The 13,224-nt window shown below is 50.8% G+C and overlaps 1 protein-coding gene across 1 annotated transcript; it reads left to right on the top strand.

Moving 5' to 3' along the window:
• Positions 1-3,140: 3,140 nt before the first annotated feature.
• LOC127315430 (mitogen-activated protein kinase kinase kinase 18-like) lies at positions 3,141-4,844 on the top strand. Its single transcript, XM_051345919.1, has one exon. It carries the CDS (start codon positions 3,375-3,377, stop codon positions 4,842-4,844), a length of 1,470 nt encoding a protein of 489 aa, XP_051201879.1. The 5' UTR covers positions 3,141-3,374.
• The last annotated feature ends 8,380 nt before the right edge of the window (positions 4,845-13,224 follow it).

Here is a 13,224-nt window from a genome sequence, read left to right on the forward strand (position 1 = left end):
ACGAGTTAATTAAACGCAATGCTATTGCGTGAGCCGTCAGGTCAGGGTGGAGAATGTTAAAACTGTAAGATCAACTAGTAGTAGATCAGTGTCGGTAGTTCTATCTCGGTAAAGAATGTGTCCATGTATTGTGTTCATGTGCTGCGTGAGAGAGAGATCGAGAGGGAAAGACGACGTACCTTCTCCCTATGAGTTGGAACCGGAAGGAGTGGTCATGGTGGCGACGGCGGCGCGTAGGTGAGGGAGTGGTTGCGGCGATGGAGCTTCCCGTCGGCACTGCGCTGAACCTAGATCGGTAGGTGTGTTGTTGGGGCGAGTGGCACTCCGGTCAATCTCGTGATCTGTGCCATCGCCCCCACCACTCTATATATAGCACAGGCGACAGGGGCTCACCAACCAGTGAATGGTTGGGCACCCCTGATCAGGGCGCGGTCAAAGGGCACGTCGAGCCGTTGGGCTCGTACGTGGTGGAGATCAACTTAACTTTCCCCCCTTTGATCTCAACTTTACTTTTAATATTATACTTTTATTTTATTCGTTTCATTTTGGATCAGTCCATAGGGCATGTTTCATCGTCACAGCTCTATTGCTGATACAATCAGACAGGCACAATACACTTCTCTGTTTTGAAACAATTTTTTTTACTTTTGGGACTCTTATGATCCAGGATAGATAAGACTTTCCCTTAAACCCATGCCGACTACGTGTTCCTTGAACACGCTGGGTGGTAAGCCTTTCGTTAGCGGATCCGCAAGCATATCTTTTAGCCTCATATGCTCTGATACCAATGTTAAAACTGTAAGATCAACTAGTAGTAGATCAATGTTGGTAGTTCTATCTCTGTAAAAAAATTGTCCATGTACTGTGTGCATGTGCTGCGTGAGAGAGAGATCGAGAGGGAAAGACGACGTACCTTCTCCCTGTGAGGAGGAACCGGAAAGAGTGGTCATGGTGGCGACAGCGGCGCGTAGGTGAGGGAGGGGTTGCGGCGATGGAGCTTCCCGTCGGCTCTGTGTTGAACCTAGATCGGTAGGTGTGTTGGTGGGACGAGTGACACTCCGGTCAACCTCGTGATCTGTGTCACCGCCCCCACCACTCTATATATAGCACATGCAACAGGGACCCACCAACCAGTGAACGGTTGGACGCCCCCGATCAGAGCGCGGTCAAAGGGCACGTCGAGCCGTTGGACTCGTACGTGGTGGAGATCAACCTAACAGAGAAGACCAGTATTCAATTCCAAACTGTTGGTGAGTGGTTTGTTGGCCCTGGCAGTACAGTTAGGGGGCCAGTTAGATTGCATTGTGGTAGCTAATCCTTCATTTCTTAACGTCAATCGGTTGGTTGAGATAAGTGGCAGACCACTTCCACACTTCCTGCATATTCTGATCAAGTTATACTGCATTTTACTGCTTGTTTCTGCCTTGGAGGAAATAGAAAGTAGGTCATACATGTACATAAAAAGGGAATATTACATTAATCGATTTTCCCAAATCGTTCCATTTATGAACAAAAGTCCTGCGGAACAAGTATCATGACTTTTGCAACCTAAATTCATTTTTACCTTCTTACATCAAAATGTAGTAAGAGCACTATTTACAGCAGGGGAAGAAAGGTTGAAGGCAAAATTTCTCTAAGTTGAGCTAAAGGATAGACTTAATTGTCCACCAACATCTTTAATGAGATATCCCTGAGCATCTTGCCATTGCAAAGTCTTCAACACCGATTCCACTAGTCATGTGTCACCGAACAATTGGAGCAAGAAGCTTAGCCAACTGGGTGCTGCAAACAAGCAAAAACTCAAGTAAGTCAGGAGCGAGGCCTCTGAATCCCGCAATATTCTACAGAGTATTCCACATAAGCCGGGCAAAAACGCTCTAGAGGACAAGTGTCCCCCTCCCATGAATAAGCAGCCCCATTGTACCGCTGATTAGGAGTATGAAATTGAGAGGAAAAGGAAAGAATACATGCATCTTAGAATAGGAAGGCATGCCAAAACATAGGAATAGGAGAAATTGCATACCACTTCCATTCTCCCTGCAGCCTTCTGATCAAGTTATATTCCATCTTAGGCCCCCTTTGAAACGCAGGTACTCAAAGCATAAGAATAGGAAAAAAAATGAATTGACATGTTGGATTCCAGAACTTTGAGATCACCGTTCGAATGTCACGTGGAAAAAACACGGGAATTGTAAATACAAGCAGATGAAAACATGAGGTTAGACCTCATGTTAGTTTCCTCCAAAATTTCTACTGAATAGGCTATTCCATAGATATTGCAAAGAAATCTTAAATTCTATCATTTGTTCCAAAGGGCACCATGAAATTTTGTTTCCTGTAGGAATTCTATCCTCCTTTTTTTACATTTTTTTATTTCTTCCGAACGGGGCCTCACTGCATGTTTCTCTTACGGAAGTAATAAAAGGTAGTGCATACCAGTATTTTTAAATGTATAATCTTACATTACCCGATTTGTCCAAAGAAAATTCGAAATTAAAATCATATTTATATTAATGAACAATATATACTTGTAGAGCAACAAGTACCATGAATTTTACAACCTAGATCCATTTTCACCTTTTTTACTTCAAAATATAATAAGAGCGCCAATTAAAGCAGGAGAATAATGAAGGTTTAGATAGAAGGCAAAAAATCCCGAAGTTGAGCTAAAGGATCTTCAGTGACTGTCCACCTACATCTACGTACATCTTCAGTGAGGTTTATCATGCATCATCTATCAACTAAACCTAGTAAATCATTTATCATTGCAAAGTCTTCACCCCAAAGAATTGGAGCAAGAAGCTTATCCAGCCATTTTCGACCTGCGGCTGCAAACAAACAAAATCTCAAACATGTCAGAAGCATAGGACTTCCAGTCCCCCAATATTCCATTCCACACAAGCCGGGCAAAACCTCTCTGGACGACAAGTGTCCCCTTCCCATGATTGTTGATTAGGCACCACCAATGAAACCCTGAGGTCCAGCATGGCAATGTGCCCCATTGTACCTGTGGTTGGTGCTGCCAATATGAAACTGAGAGGGGAAAAAAGAAAGAATGCAGGCAGCTTGGAGTAGGAAGGCTAAGCCAAAACCCCACCCCCAAATGGCGAATCTCGTGGCGACGGCCAGGTCGGACCGCTTTGCATTGCATTGGACAGCCCAGAATTAACCACCTCGTCGTTCCAGCGAGCCTTGTAGTTGCAAGCTCGCTGTGCCCAGCTTCGAGTAGTATATAAGCATGGCCGATCACACAAAGCGCGATGGTGAGTAGAGTGCCCCCAATTCCAATTGCGTCCACCACTCCATAACAAGAAGCAGAGCGCACGCCACCGCGCCTCGGTCCAGCCCTTCTTGCGGCGGCGGCTGCTGCAAGAATGGGCGTCGTGGAGTGGACGCGGGGACCGACGATCGGCAGGGGCTCCTCCGCCACCGTGTCGCTCGCCGTCGATCGGCTGACCGGGGAGCTGCTCGCTGTGAAGTCCGTGGGCGCCGACCGGGCCGCCGAGCTGAAGAGGGAGCAGAGCATCCTGTCCAGCCTGACCTCCCCCTACGTCCTGCGCTGTCTTGGCTCGGAAGTGTCCGCGTCGGCGGGCGGGAGCGGCGGGTACGACATGCTCATGGAGTACGCGCCCGGCGGGTCGCTGGCCGACGAGATCAGGCGGCGCGGCGGGCGGTTCGAGGAGGAGGCCCTGATCCGTTCCCGCGCGCGCGACATCCTGCGCGGGCTGGCGCACGCGCACGCCTCCGGGATCGCGCACTGCGACGTGAAGGGCCGGAACGTGCTCATCGGGGCCGACGGCCGCGCCATGATCGCCGACTTCGGGTGCGCCCGGAGGACGACGGGCGGCGGCATTGCGGGTGAGCACCGTGTGATGGGCACGCCGGCGTTCATGGCGCCCGAGGCCGCGCGGGGCGAGGCGCAGGGCCCGGCCGCGGACGTGTGGGCGCTCGGCTGCACGGTCATCGAGATGGCCACCGGCGCGGCGCCGTGGCAGCGGTTCGGCAGCGCTGTGGCGATGCTCCACCACGTCGCGTTCTCGGGGGAGGCGCCGGAGTTCCCCATGTGGCTGTCGGAGGAAGGCAGGGACTTCCTGGGCAGGTGCCTGCGGCAGGATGCCGGGGAGAGGTGGACGGCGGAGCAGCTGCTCGAGCACGAGTTCGTTGCAGCCGCTACCGTCACGTGGTCGAGTTCCTTGCCGGCGATCACCGAGAAGGAGCTGTTCGTGTCCCCCAAGAGCGTCCTGGACCAGGCATTGTGGGAGGACAACGACGACGACACGACGGCGGACACCCCTACCGCCTGCCCCATCGACAGAGTCCGCGGCCTGGCCGCCGGCGCGCCGGACTGGACCTGGGACGCGAGCTGGATCGCGGTCCATTCCTCCGCCCCCAGCAGCGACGACGACAACGATGAGCCGGCAATGTCAGCCGAGCCGGACATGGACACAGATACCGACCGCGATTCCTCCGTCGGCGGCAGCAGCTCCGCTGGGCGTGTGTCCTCGAACAGCCAGGCCTCACATGCCGACGGCGATGGTTACGAAGGCACGGGCAGCTGTAATGCGGAGCGCCGTGATGATTGTAATCACGTGATTAGTAGCGATTGTACAGCCATTCTTCCAATCACAACAAGCAATGGATTATTTTCGGATAGTATGTTACTGTTCGTCCCAGCTGGCTGTGCCATTTTACTACGCTTTCCCCTGCTGTTATTCTTCCTGTCATTTGCTTCTCTCCTTCTCTCCTTCGTCCCCATTATTATTAGCAGCAGCAGCACTAGTACCTCAGACTTAACACGGCGCGACGAATGCCAGCGAACCGTCCTGGCCAATTGGCACGCATGATCGGAGGAGAGGAGACGGGGAATTTTGTTTGGTTCATGTGTGGCGCGTGACTGGCAACAACTCGTAGGAGGTGCGAGCTGGTTAGTGAGTGGTGGTTACGCCTCGCGGTACGGTACGGCCGGCGGGGTTAGTTATTAGGAGGCGGCGACGTCGGGCGTGACAGCGGCCGGCGGCGGGACCCGGGCGGCCGGCGGGCCATGGAGTCGGGCGCCGGCGACGTGGGCATGAGTGGCACCATAGCTGAGTCCGGTCCAGCCATCCAACCCGTCCCTGACCCTGACGGCGACGCTCGGACGCACGTACCTACCCTGCCCGGCGCACGTTCGGCACGCGCGCACGCCGCGTAAGTTCCAGCGTCAGCCTCGCTCGCTTTCGGGCATGCGGCTCGGCGCTCGCGAGCACAGCACGCGATCGTCTTCCTCGTGGACGTGCTGGCGGCCTAGTCTTCACCGCGCGCGGTTCGCGCCAACCATCCGACATAAGGCGGCCCTTTTATATGCTGTACTGAACGGTTGCATTATTAATGGAACCGGGGGGGCGCCCCTTTTCTCTAAAAAAAAAATAAGGCGGCCCTTTGCGTCTGCGCGGACCGGAAATACATCTACACCCTGCTCCAGCAGGGCGACGCATCGTGTCCGGAGCATCCGCAGCGACAACAAATATGCGTCAGGTTTGCGTCTCCGCGGACGCTGTGCGGTCGCGCCTAGCGTCCGCTCGCTTCCCCAAAGGCCCTCATGGCAGCGACCCAGGTTCGATTGGTCTCGAATTCACAGCAAACGCGCGAATGTCAACCGTCGGTGTGGCAACCACGCCGATCAAACCGCCAACCGCGAGCCCTCATGGCAGCAACGCAAATGGAGCGCGGAACCGCCGCGGAAGAGCAACCGCCGGCCTCTTCGTTATACGCGCCGCCGTTAGTCCCCGCAGATTATAACCCCTGCGTCTACGGTAATTCAAGTCGAACCGCCTCCTTCTTCTTCCTCTTCTCCAACACCGGCACGCCATGAGCAACTACACGCTTCCGTCGGACTCGGAGAGCGAGGGCAAGTCGCCCGGATTTCTGCATTGGTGGGAATCACCTGCGTCGCCAAGCGATCCGGGCTCCACGCCCAGCGATCCTACCTCCACGCCGAGTGAGGAGGAGGAGGAGGACGGAGGCGGCAATGCCAGGGAAGGCCAGGAGGAGGACGGAGGCGGCGCTGGCAGCGACGCCGAGGACGAGGAGGAGGGGAGGGAGGAGGAGGAGGACTCCGACGCCAAGTTCGCCCGGCTGGAGGTGCAGGAGGCGGCGGATGACAAGGCGGCGGCAAGGAAGAAGTCCAGGGCCCGGGCAAGGGCGCAGGCGCGGGCGGCGCGTCGTCGTCGGCCGTTCACCGACGACGACGACGAAGACGACATTTCTTCCTGTTCCAACTCCTCGACGGGCGCATCGGCCTCCAGTTCCTCTTCCGACGAGGAGGTGACAAGCAAGAGGCGCAGGAGTTTAGACGACGAGGCATGGCCTTCTAACAAGAATGCCAAAAATTAGTTTTTAGTTTATATATGCTTTAAAATTTGTCCTTATTTGTATGTTAAATATGTTAGAATTTTTTCGATTGAAGTAATCTATCCGATGAATTCTTTCGATTCGAGCAACAAGACATTCAATACTACTTGTTTTACCCTTTAAACTTGCTCATTCAACAAAAAAAAAAGAAAAAAAAAAGCAAGGAAACAAAGCACTGGGATGTCCAAAATGCGTCGGATCGCTGTAGGTAGCCCCCGACGCAAACGGATATTTCGCCCCTCGCGGTCATTTTGGCGTCCGCCTAGCGACGCAAACGGACGCCCGCGGATAATTTGGATGTCCAAAATGCGTCGCGCCGCTGGAGATACCTTAATTGTCCGTGGTGGCTCGCTGGTTGTGCATCAACCGTTGGAGTACCAGATTTAACTGTCGGTACAGTTAAGCCATGCAGTTACAGTAGATTCGGACAAACGTCACCACATTTTGCACCTTATGGCGAGTAGGGATGGCAAACATGTAGATAATTCGGTGAAGTGGGGTACAATTAACTGTCGGTACAATTAACCACCTCTCTTTGCCCTTCGAGCGTCCGCTGTCATCCATCCACAGCCCCATTTGAATGGTCTTGACCTTAAAACTCTTATATTAAACTCCCCATGCATCTCGGAGAGGAGGTGGCGCACATCATAGCAACACCGAAAATAAGGTCAGCACCAACGAAGATTGGAGGGTGGACCTCTGCTGTAGCCGCCACCATAGAGATCTCCTACCCCTCCAAGATCTACATCAGTACCACCAAGATGAGAGGGAGTAATCCACCTCTCGACTATGGATTGGTGGAAGTAACTTGATCTATCTATCTCTTGTTCTATCTATCAATGTATTAGTACCATATGAGCTTCCCTATGAGTTGATATTTGAGATTGAAATCCTCTTTTATGTGAGATGTATAAGTACCCCTTCTTGAGTACTTGTTTTATCCAACTTGCATGAGATAAGATTTGTGGAGAACATGTGCATTAGATAGATGTAACATGGCGGTAGTGATTGAATAGTGACTTCTACTTTGGTGTTTTTTTCCTTTCTTTTGTTGCCTCACTTGGAATTAAGTTGATAGATGTGCTATGGTTTCATCTAACGACAATATAGGTGGTTTTGTTAAATCAAGGTACAGTATTATATTTGAGGTCCAAATGATTATGTCAAAGTTCTTAACACTATACCCTGTTATTTCTTAAATCCACATTGCTTGGACTTTTCACTTTCTAGTGGAGTATAAGAGAGGTATCACACAATGCCCATACAAATGCTTATTTCACAATATAAGGTTCCACCAACATAATACTCCCTTCATTCCTTTCTATAGTGCCTATAGATTTTTGGCATTTGTTTCAGAATATAAGGTTGTAGCTTAAAAAATATAGCTTTTTTTCAGTTACCCCTTCCCCGTTCTGCTCCCAAATCGTTCAGCTCTCAAATTTGTTATGGTAAGTTAGGAAGATATGGATTTTACAAATTTTACGTTGATCTCAAATCGTTCAGCTAGGGGTCTTGTGTAAAAAATACTCTTGCGCTAATTTCCGTGCCAGAAAACTATAAGCACTATAGAATGGAACAGAGGGAGTACAACTTAATGAATTATTAGTGTCCATTACACCTTTATGAAAGAGTACTCAAGTGAAACCATGAATCCCGGTCCAATTTTAGTCATAAAAAAACCAAACCAACACTTTTATCAAATTTTATAATTTCAGCACTTATTAATTTCAAAAATCCAAAAATATATTTACCTGTAGAAAATTCAATCCAAAACCCAAAAAGATCTTTACTTGATTGTTTTACTTTTATTTCCTAGCATAGACTGCTATTTAATTTTATTTATTTACTACAATCTTCATATTACTTACACGAAACCTTATACGTGACAACCACACGGTGCAGTTGTGGACGCAAGGCAGTTTATTTTGTTTTGTAGGTTGCTCGAAGAGGAGAAGGGGTGTAATTCTTCGCCAATTCCCCTAGAGTTCGATACAACCCTTGAGTCACCATTGTGGAGAAAATACGCTTGCTACAACACTCTGCACTTGGAGTCCTAATGAGTTGGTACACACGGAGTTGTTGCGATCATGCGCGAACACCATCAACATCCGATCTAACAAGCATGGTTAGATCATGGGTTTTCAGCCTGGAGAAGGTCTATCTCCAGAATTTTTCTTCAACAAATGAAGGACTAGGGAGCCACCATCGCCAACTAGAACCACTCAATGTCAAACCTAGGATTTTCACCCTAGAAACTCAGAACGAAGTATGCGAGGGTCACTGTTCCCACTTATTGAGAACAATGCTTCAAAATGCCGATCACCCGACACAAAAAACATACTTCTTCTAATGCTCTGCTGGTACTCCTTGGGATCTTCTCAACTCGACACGGTCCCGGAGATGGAACTCTAGAGCCTGCTCGATCTTCATCAAACATGACCATCATGATCACCTATCAACACCTTGGTAATCACAACAACGGAAGTGCAAGGACTAATTTAACCAAGGTGGATGGAGATGACCACAAGCCAATGGAAAAATAATCTTCACGTCAGGTCGCACTCCAATGGCGGAGTCGAAGAGCAGGAAAAGAGCCCAACGCGATGTCTACTACATATGTCGATGTGGTGCACCACAGATGTCGATCGAACGCATGACTTTTGAATACCACACATATGCCTCCTAGGCGATTTCCAATGTGATTCCTTTGCCGGAGTAGCTCGGAAGGAATCCGATTGACGCTAGAAACCTTCATCAAGAGGAACATCATGGCCTCACCGGGTTCAACTCTTTATCCAATCTAGTGCCACTGGAATAGGGCGTAGATGGCCGTGACAACAGACCACGATAGGGCCAACAGTCTTATCTCGCGACGGCGAGTAGAGGCGGCGGAGAGGTGGTTTGGGTGGTGGCGCAGGGGGCCTCCAAAGTCACCTGATGCGATCCAAGAGGATCTATGGTATCAACCCATTGCCTGATCAGGGAGCCCCAAATTCAGCAAGCACAAACAACGTAAACCGGCTCATCCGCCGTCGGAAACTCAGGGCACGCCACCAGAGAATACCTCCTCCACCACCACCACGGCACAGGGACGCCGCCCTGATTGCTACGAATCAAAGAGCCGGCCTCACCGTCCCAGCCGCCCAAGCAGTTAGATCGAACTTTATCTTTTATTGGTACCAAGGGAGGATGACCGACTAGAAAACTCGTAACTAAATAAGTAAAAAGAAGCCACAGTTCCTTCCTAAATGGCAAGATCTTTGGCGCAAGAAGAAGGGGTGACCCATAGAATCTTGACTTGGTTTGGATTCCTCTTTCTGTTTTAAGAATACCGATTCAGGTTTTTCTCCTGCCTGTATCGAATATACACCAGTGGGAAACGGGGCTTTAGCACCGGTTGGTAAGGGTTTTTTTACCGGTTGCCCAACCGGTGCTAAGCATCTAGTGCTAAAAGGCCCCCCCTTAGCACCCTTTCAGTTACGAACCGGAACCGGTACTAAAGGGCACCACATGGCGGCTGCCGAGCGCCCGAGCGAGAGGACCTTTACCACGGTTCGAAACACGAATCGGTGCTAAAGGGTCTGCCGCGGCAGAACCCCGCTACCGGTGCCATTTTTTATATCCAATTTTCCCGCCCTCTTTTTTTCTATATTTTTAGAATTTCTAATATTTTAGTTATTTGACAAGTTTAGTCTATAACAAATTACTTACTCGTGGTCAAACTTCCCGCTCGGTCACCCATCCTCTCACTACTCCAGCACTAGCACCCTTAACTTCCGAGTTCCATCCCGTCCCGCGTCCAAGTGCTTCGCGCGCATGTATGTGTTACTAGTATCATATCAATCCTATTTACATGTTGGTCGATGTCACATTTTTTTATTGTTTCAATTTCAGATAATTCTTTTAATAAACAAAAGTAATGATGTAATAATAATCTTGAGTAAATAAATAAACATTAACTTTTAAATTTGTATTATTTTTAAAAAAATTAAATTTTAAAATATTTATTTTTTTGCCAAACCTAAAACCTAAAAATTTGAAAATCTAAAAATTGGCTAAAAGTAATAGTAATATTTATGCAGGATGCAATTATTAATTATAATTTTTTGAAAAATAAAAAAAATATAAAATCCTGAATTTATAGCAAAAAATAAAATCTTCCTGCTTTCATAATTTTTTGTGATTTATTTTTTGAATTTTCTATCAATTTCTTTTATATTTTACAGAGCTAAAAAGGCAATCGGGGGGGGGGGGGGGTGTGGAGGTGCGTGGTGAGCAGAAAAACCTTTTACACCTGTTTGTAACATGCACCGGTGCTAAAGGGTAGACCTTTAGCACCGGTTCGTGGCACGAACCGGTGCTAAAACTCCGGTCTTTCGTACCGGTGCTAATGCATCCTTTAGTCTGGGTTCATAGCCCGTCCGGTGCTAAAGTTCCAGGCAGCTCTGAACCAAAACCTCTTTTTCTACCGGTGATAACAAGCTAATTGATTGACCGTAATAGTACGTATGGCTTCCCCTAATTCGACCGGAGCGCTATGAGTGGGATTCCGACCATAACATAATTGATAGATTTGAGATGTGCCCGCAAGTAAAGGGGTTCTTGGTCCTGATGTCAAATGGAACGATTTGGAAAAATAAGCTCCAGAAATGCAGTCGAAAATAATAAGTAAACTAGTGTACTACTACTGTACTAATCGTAATATGTCAGCGGGGCATGCTTAATTTTGGCGCAAAGCAGCATTGACTTTGTTGTTCACTACTGTTGTTGCTACCGTAGCCTGAATCGACGCATGCTCCGGCGACGAGTCCAGATCCATGCATCTTGACTTTGTGCATGTCATCCCACGTTGATTCGTACGCTGAATAGCGGCGGGGCAGCATTTGTCGGCCTGCTCCGGTAGGCGTTCGTCAGATTAGGGTTTAGTGTGTTTTCGGCTAAGAGAAATTGGAAAGAAACAACCCTACATTGTCAGTCATATGACACCCCCTGCTTGAGCAGAGAGACAAAATTAAGCAGCATAGTGGTAGCTAGATCCTGGCGACATGTAGCTCTAGCGATCGGGTGTTGTCCCCTGCACAAGCAAAAGCCGAAAGCGAGCGGGCGGCTGGAAATCGTCATGACAGCCTTTGGCTTGAAGCTTTTCCCGTCGGGCATTGCCTCCTACGCAAGGATCGCATTTTACTTGCTCACTCGCTCCTGTGCAGCTGTGTTGTTCAAGCAAAACCTGCTGCGGCGCATCCTCTACCTAGCTAGCTAGTCTCATGCATGAACAATTAACATCGATCGCATCGGCCACACACAAAACTAGTCAGAATAAATAAATAACACCATCTCGCCTAGTTTTAATTAACCTAGAGAGATCCGTACTGCCATTTGAACCGCTGGGTGTGTGCTCAGCATCTCATGTGCTTCTATCAACGTATTTTTCTTTATCGAAAAAAAAAATATATTCTTACCCTTCACTCAGTCCATGCCTTCACTTTGTTAAGCTTCATGCACTAGCCACTTGAACCAAAAGTCCGAACTGATGGAAAGGGCTAGGCAATCTACTTGTACACTTCACAACACCCCCACTCGCGTGTGACGGGAGAAGAGAGTCAACACGTGAAAGAAGAAGAGCACACCGAAACACAGCGGTGGCTAAAGAGGGGGGCAACAACAATTTTTAGGCTTAATTGCGAAAACCAGGATTTGAACTCGAGACCTGGGGCTCTAATACCATGTTAAACTTCATGCACTAGCCACTTGACCCAAAAGTCCGAACTGATGGATCAGTGGCCAGTGGTCCTTTGCCTAGTTAGGGCATCTCCAACCGGCCGACCCAAACGGACGCGCTGGGCCGTCCGTTTTGGGCCGTTTGCGTGGCCGCCCGGACACGCGGACAGCGCCCCGCGTCCGCGTGTCCGTTTGGGTCGCACGCGGCGCCCAACGCGGCGACCCAAAGAGACGCCACGTGGTTCGTCTTCGTTGCGCGGCGCTGCGCCATGGCAGGGCTCGACGGGACAGCCATGGTGGGCGGTGGAACGCGCGGGAAAGATCCGCGCGCACCAAGGTTCCCGCGCGAACGCCATTGGCGCGCGCTCGCGCCCAAGTTTCCCGCCGGACCGCCGGCTATAAAAGACGGCGGCGGTCTCACAAAGACCGCATCACCGTTCTCTCCCCCTCCACCTTCTCCGGCGCCATGCCGCGCACCTGCGAGGCCACGTGGGCCAAGCTCTCCCTCGCCGCCGGGCCAGGTTCCCGCGGACGGAGGAGGAGGAGCGCGCGGACTCGCGGTGGGTCGCCAACGACGAGCGCTCCGCGTCGCGGCGGATGCGGCGGCGACGAAGGAAGGGGATGTGGAGATGGTGGAGGCGGCCGCGGACGGATGGCACGAGACCGCGGACGGGCTGGTACGAGGCCGCGGAGGAGGGCGGCCGCCGCGGAGGAGTCCGTCGACGAGGAGGACCTCGCGGCCGGCGAACATCAACGCCGCCATCGAGGAACGTCTCGCCGACCTCACGCGCGTGACGAAGGAGCACGAGGCCACTGCCGGGCCGGCCGCCGCCGATTAGGCGACCTCCTCGAGCGAAGAACCGGTTGCTCGCTATGCGAGCAGCCCGTCACCTCGTCCGGATGCCCTCGCCGAGCGGCGCGCCGGGAGGCTGCTGCGTCGGCGGAGCGCGGCCGGCAAGAGCGCATGCGCCGGCGCACAGGGAACCACGAAGCCCGGGCCGCCGGCCGCGTCCGCCGGGAGGCGCGCACCGCTGTGGAACGCGCGGCCCTGCAGGAGCTGGAGCTATGCGGGAAGCGGATGGTGCCGCAGCAGGAGGCGGAGCGCGAGCGCGCCCG

The sequence above is a fragment of the Lolium perenne genome, chromosome 7, assembly GCF_019359855.2.
Source record: "Lolium perenne isolate Kyuss_39 chromosome 7, Kyuss_2.0, whole genome shotgun sequence".
NCBI classification, from domain to species: Eukaryota; Viridiplantae; Streptophyta; class Magnoliopsida; order Poales; family Poaceae; genus Lolium; species Lolium perenne.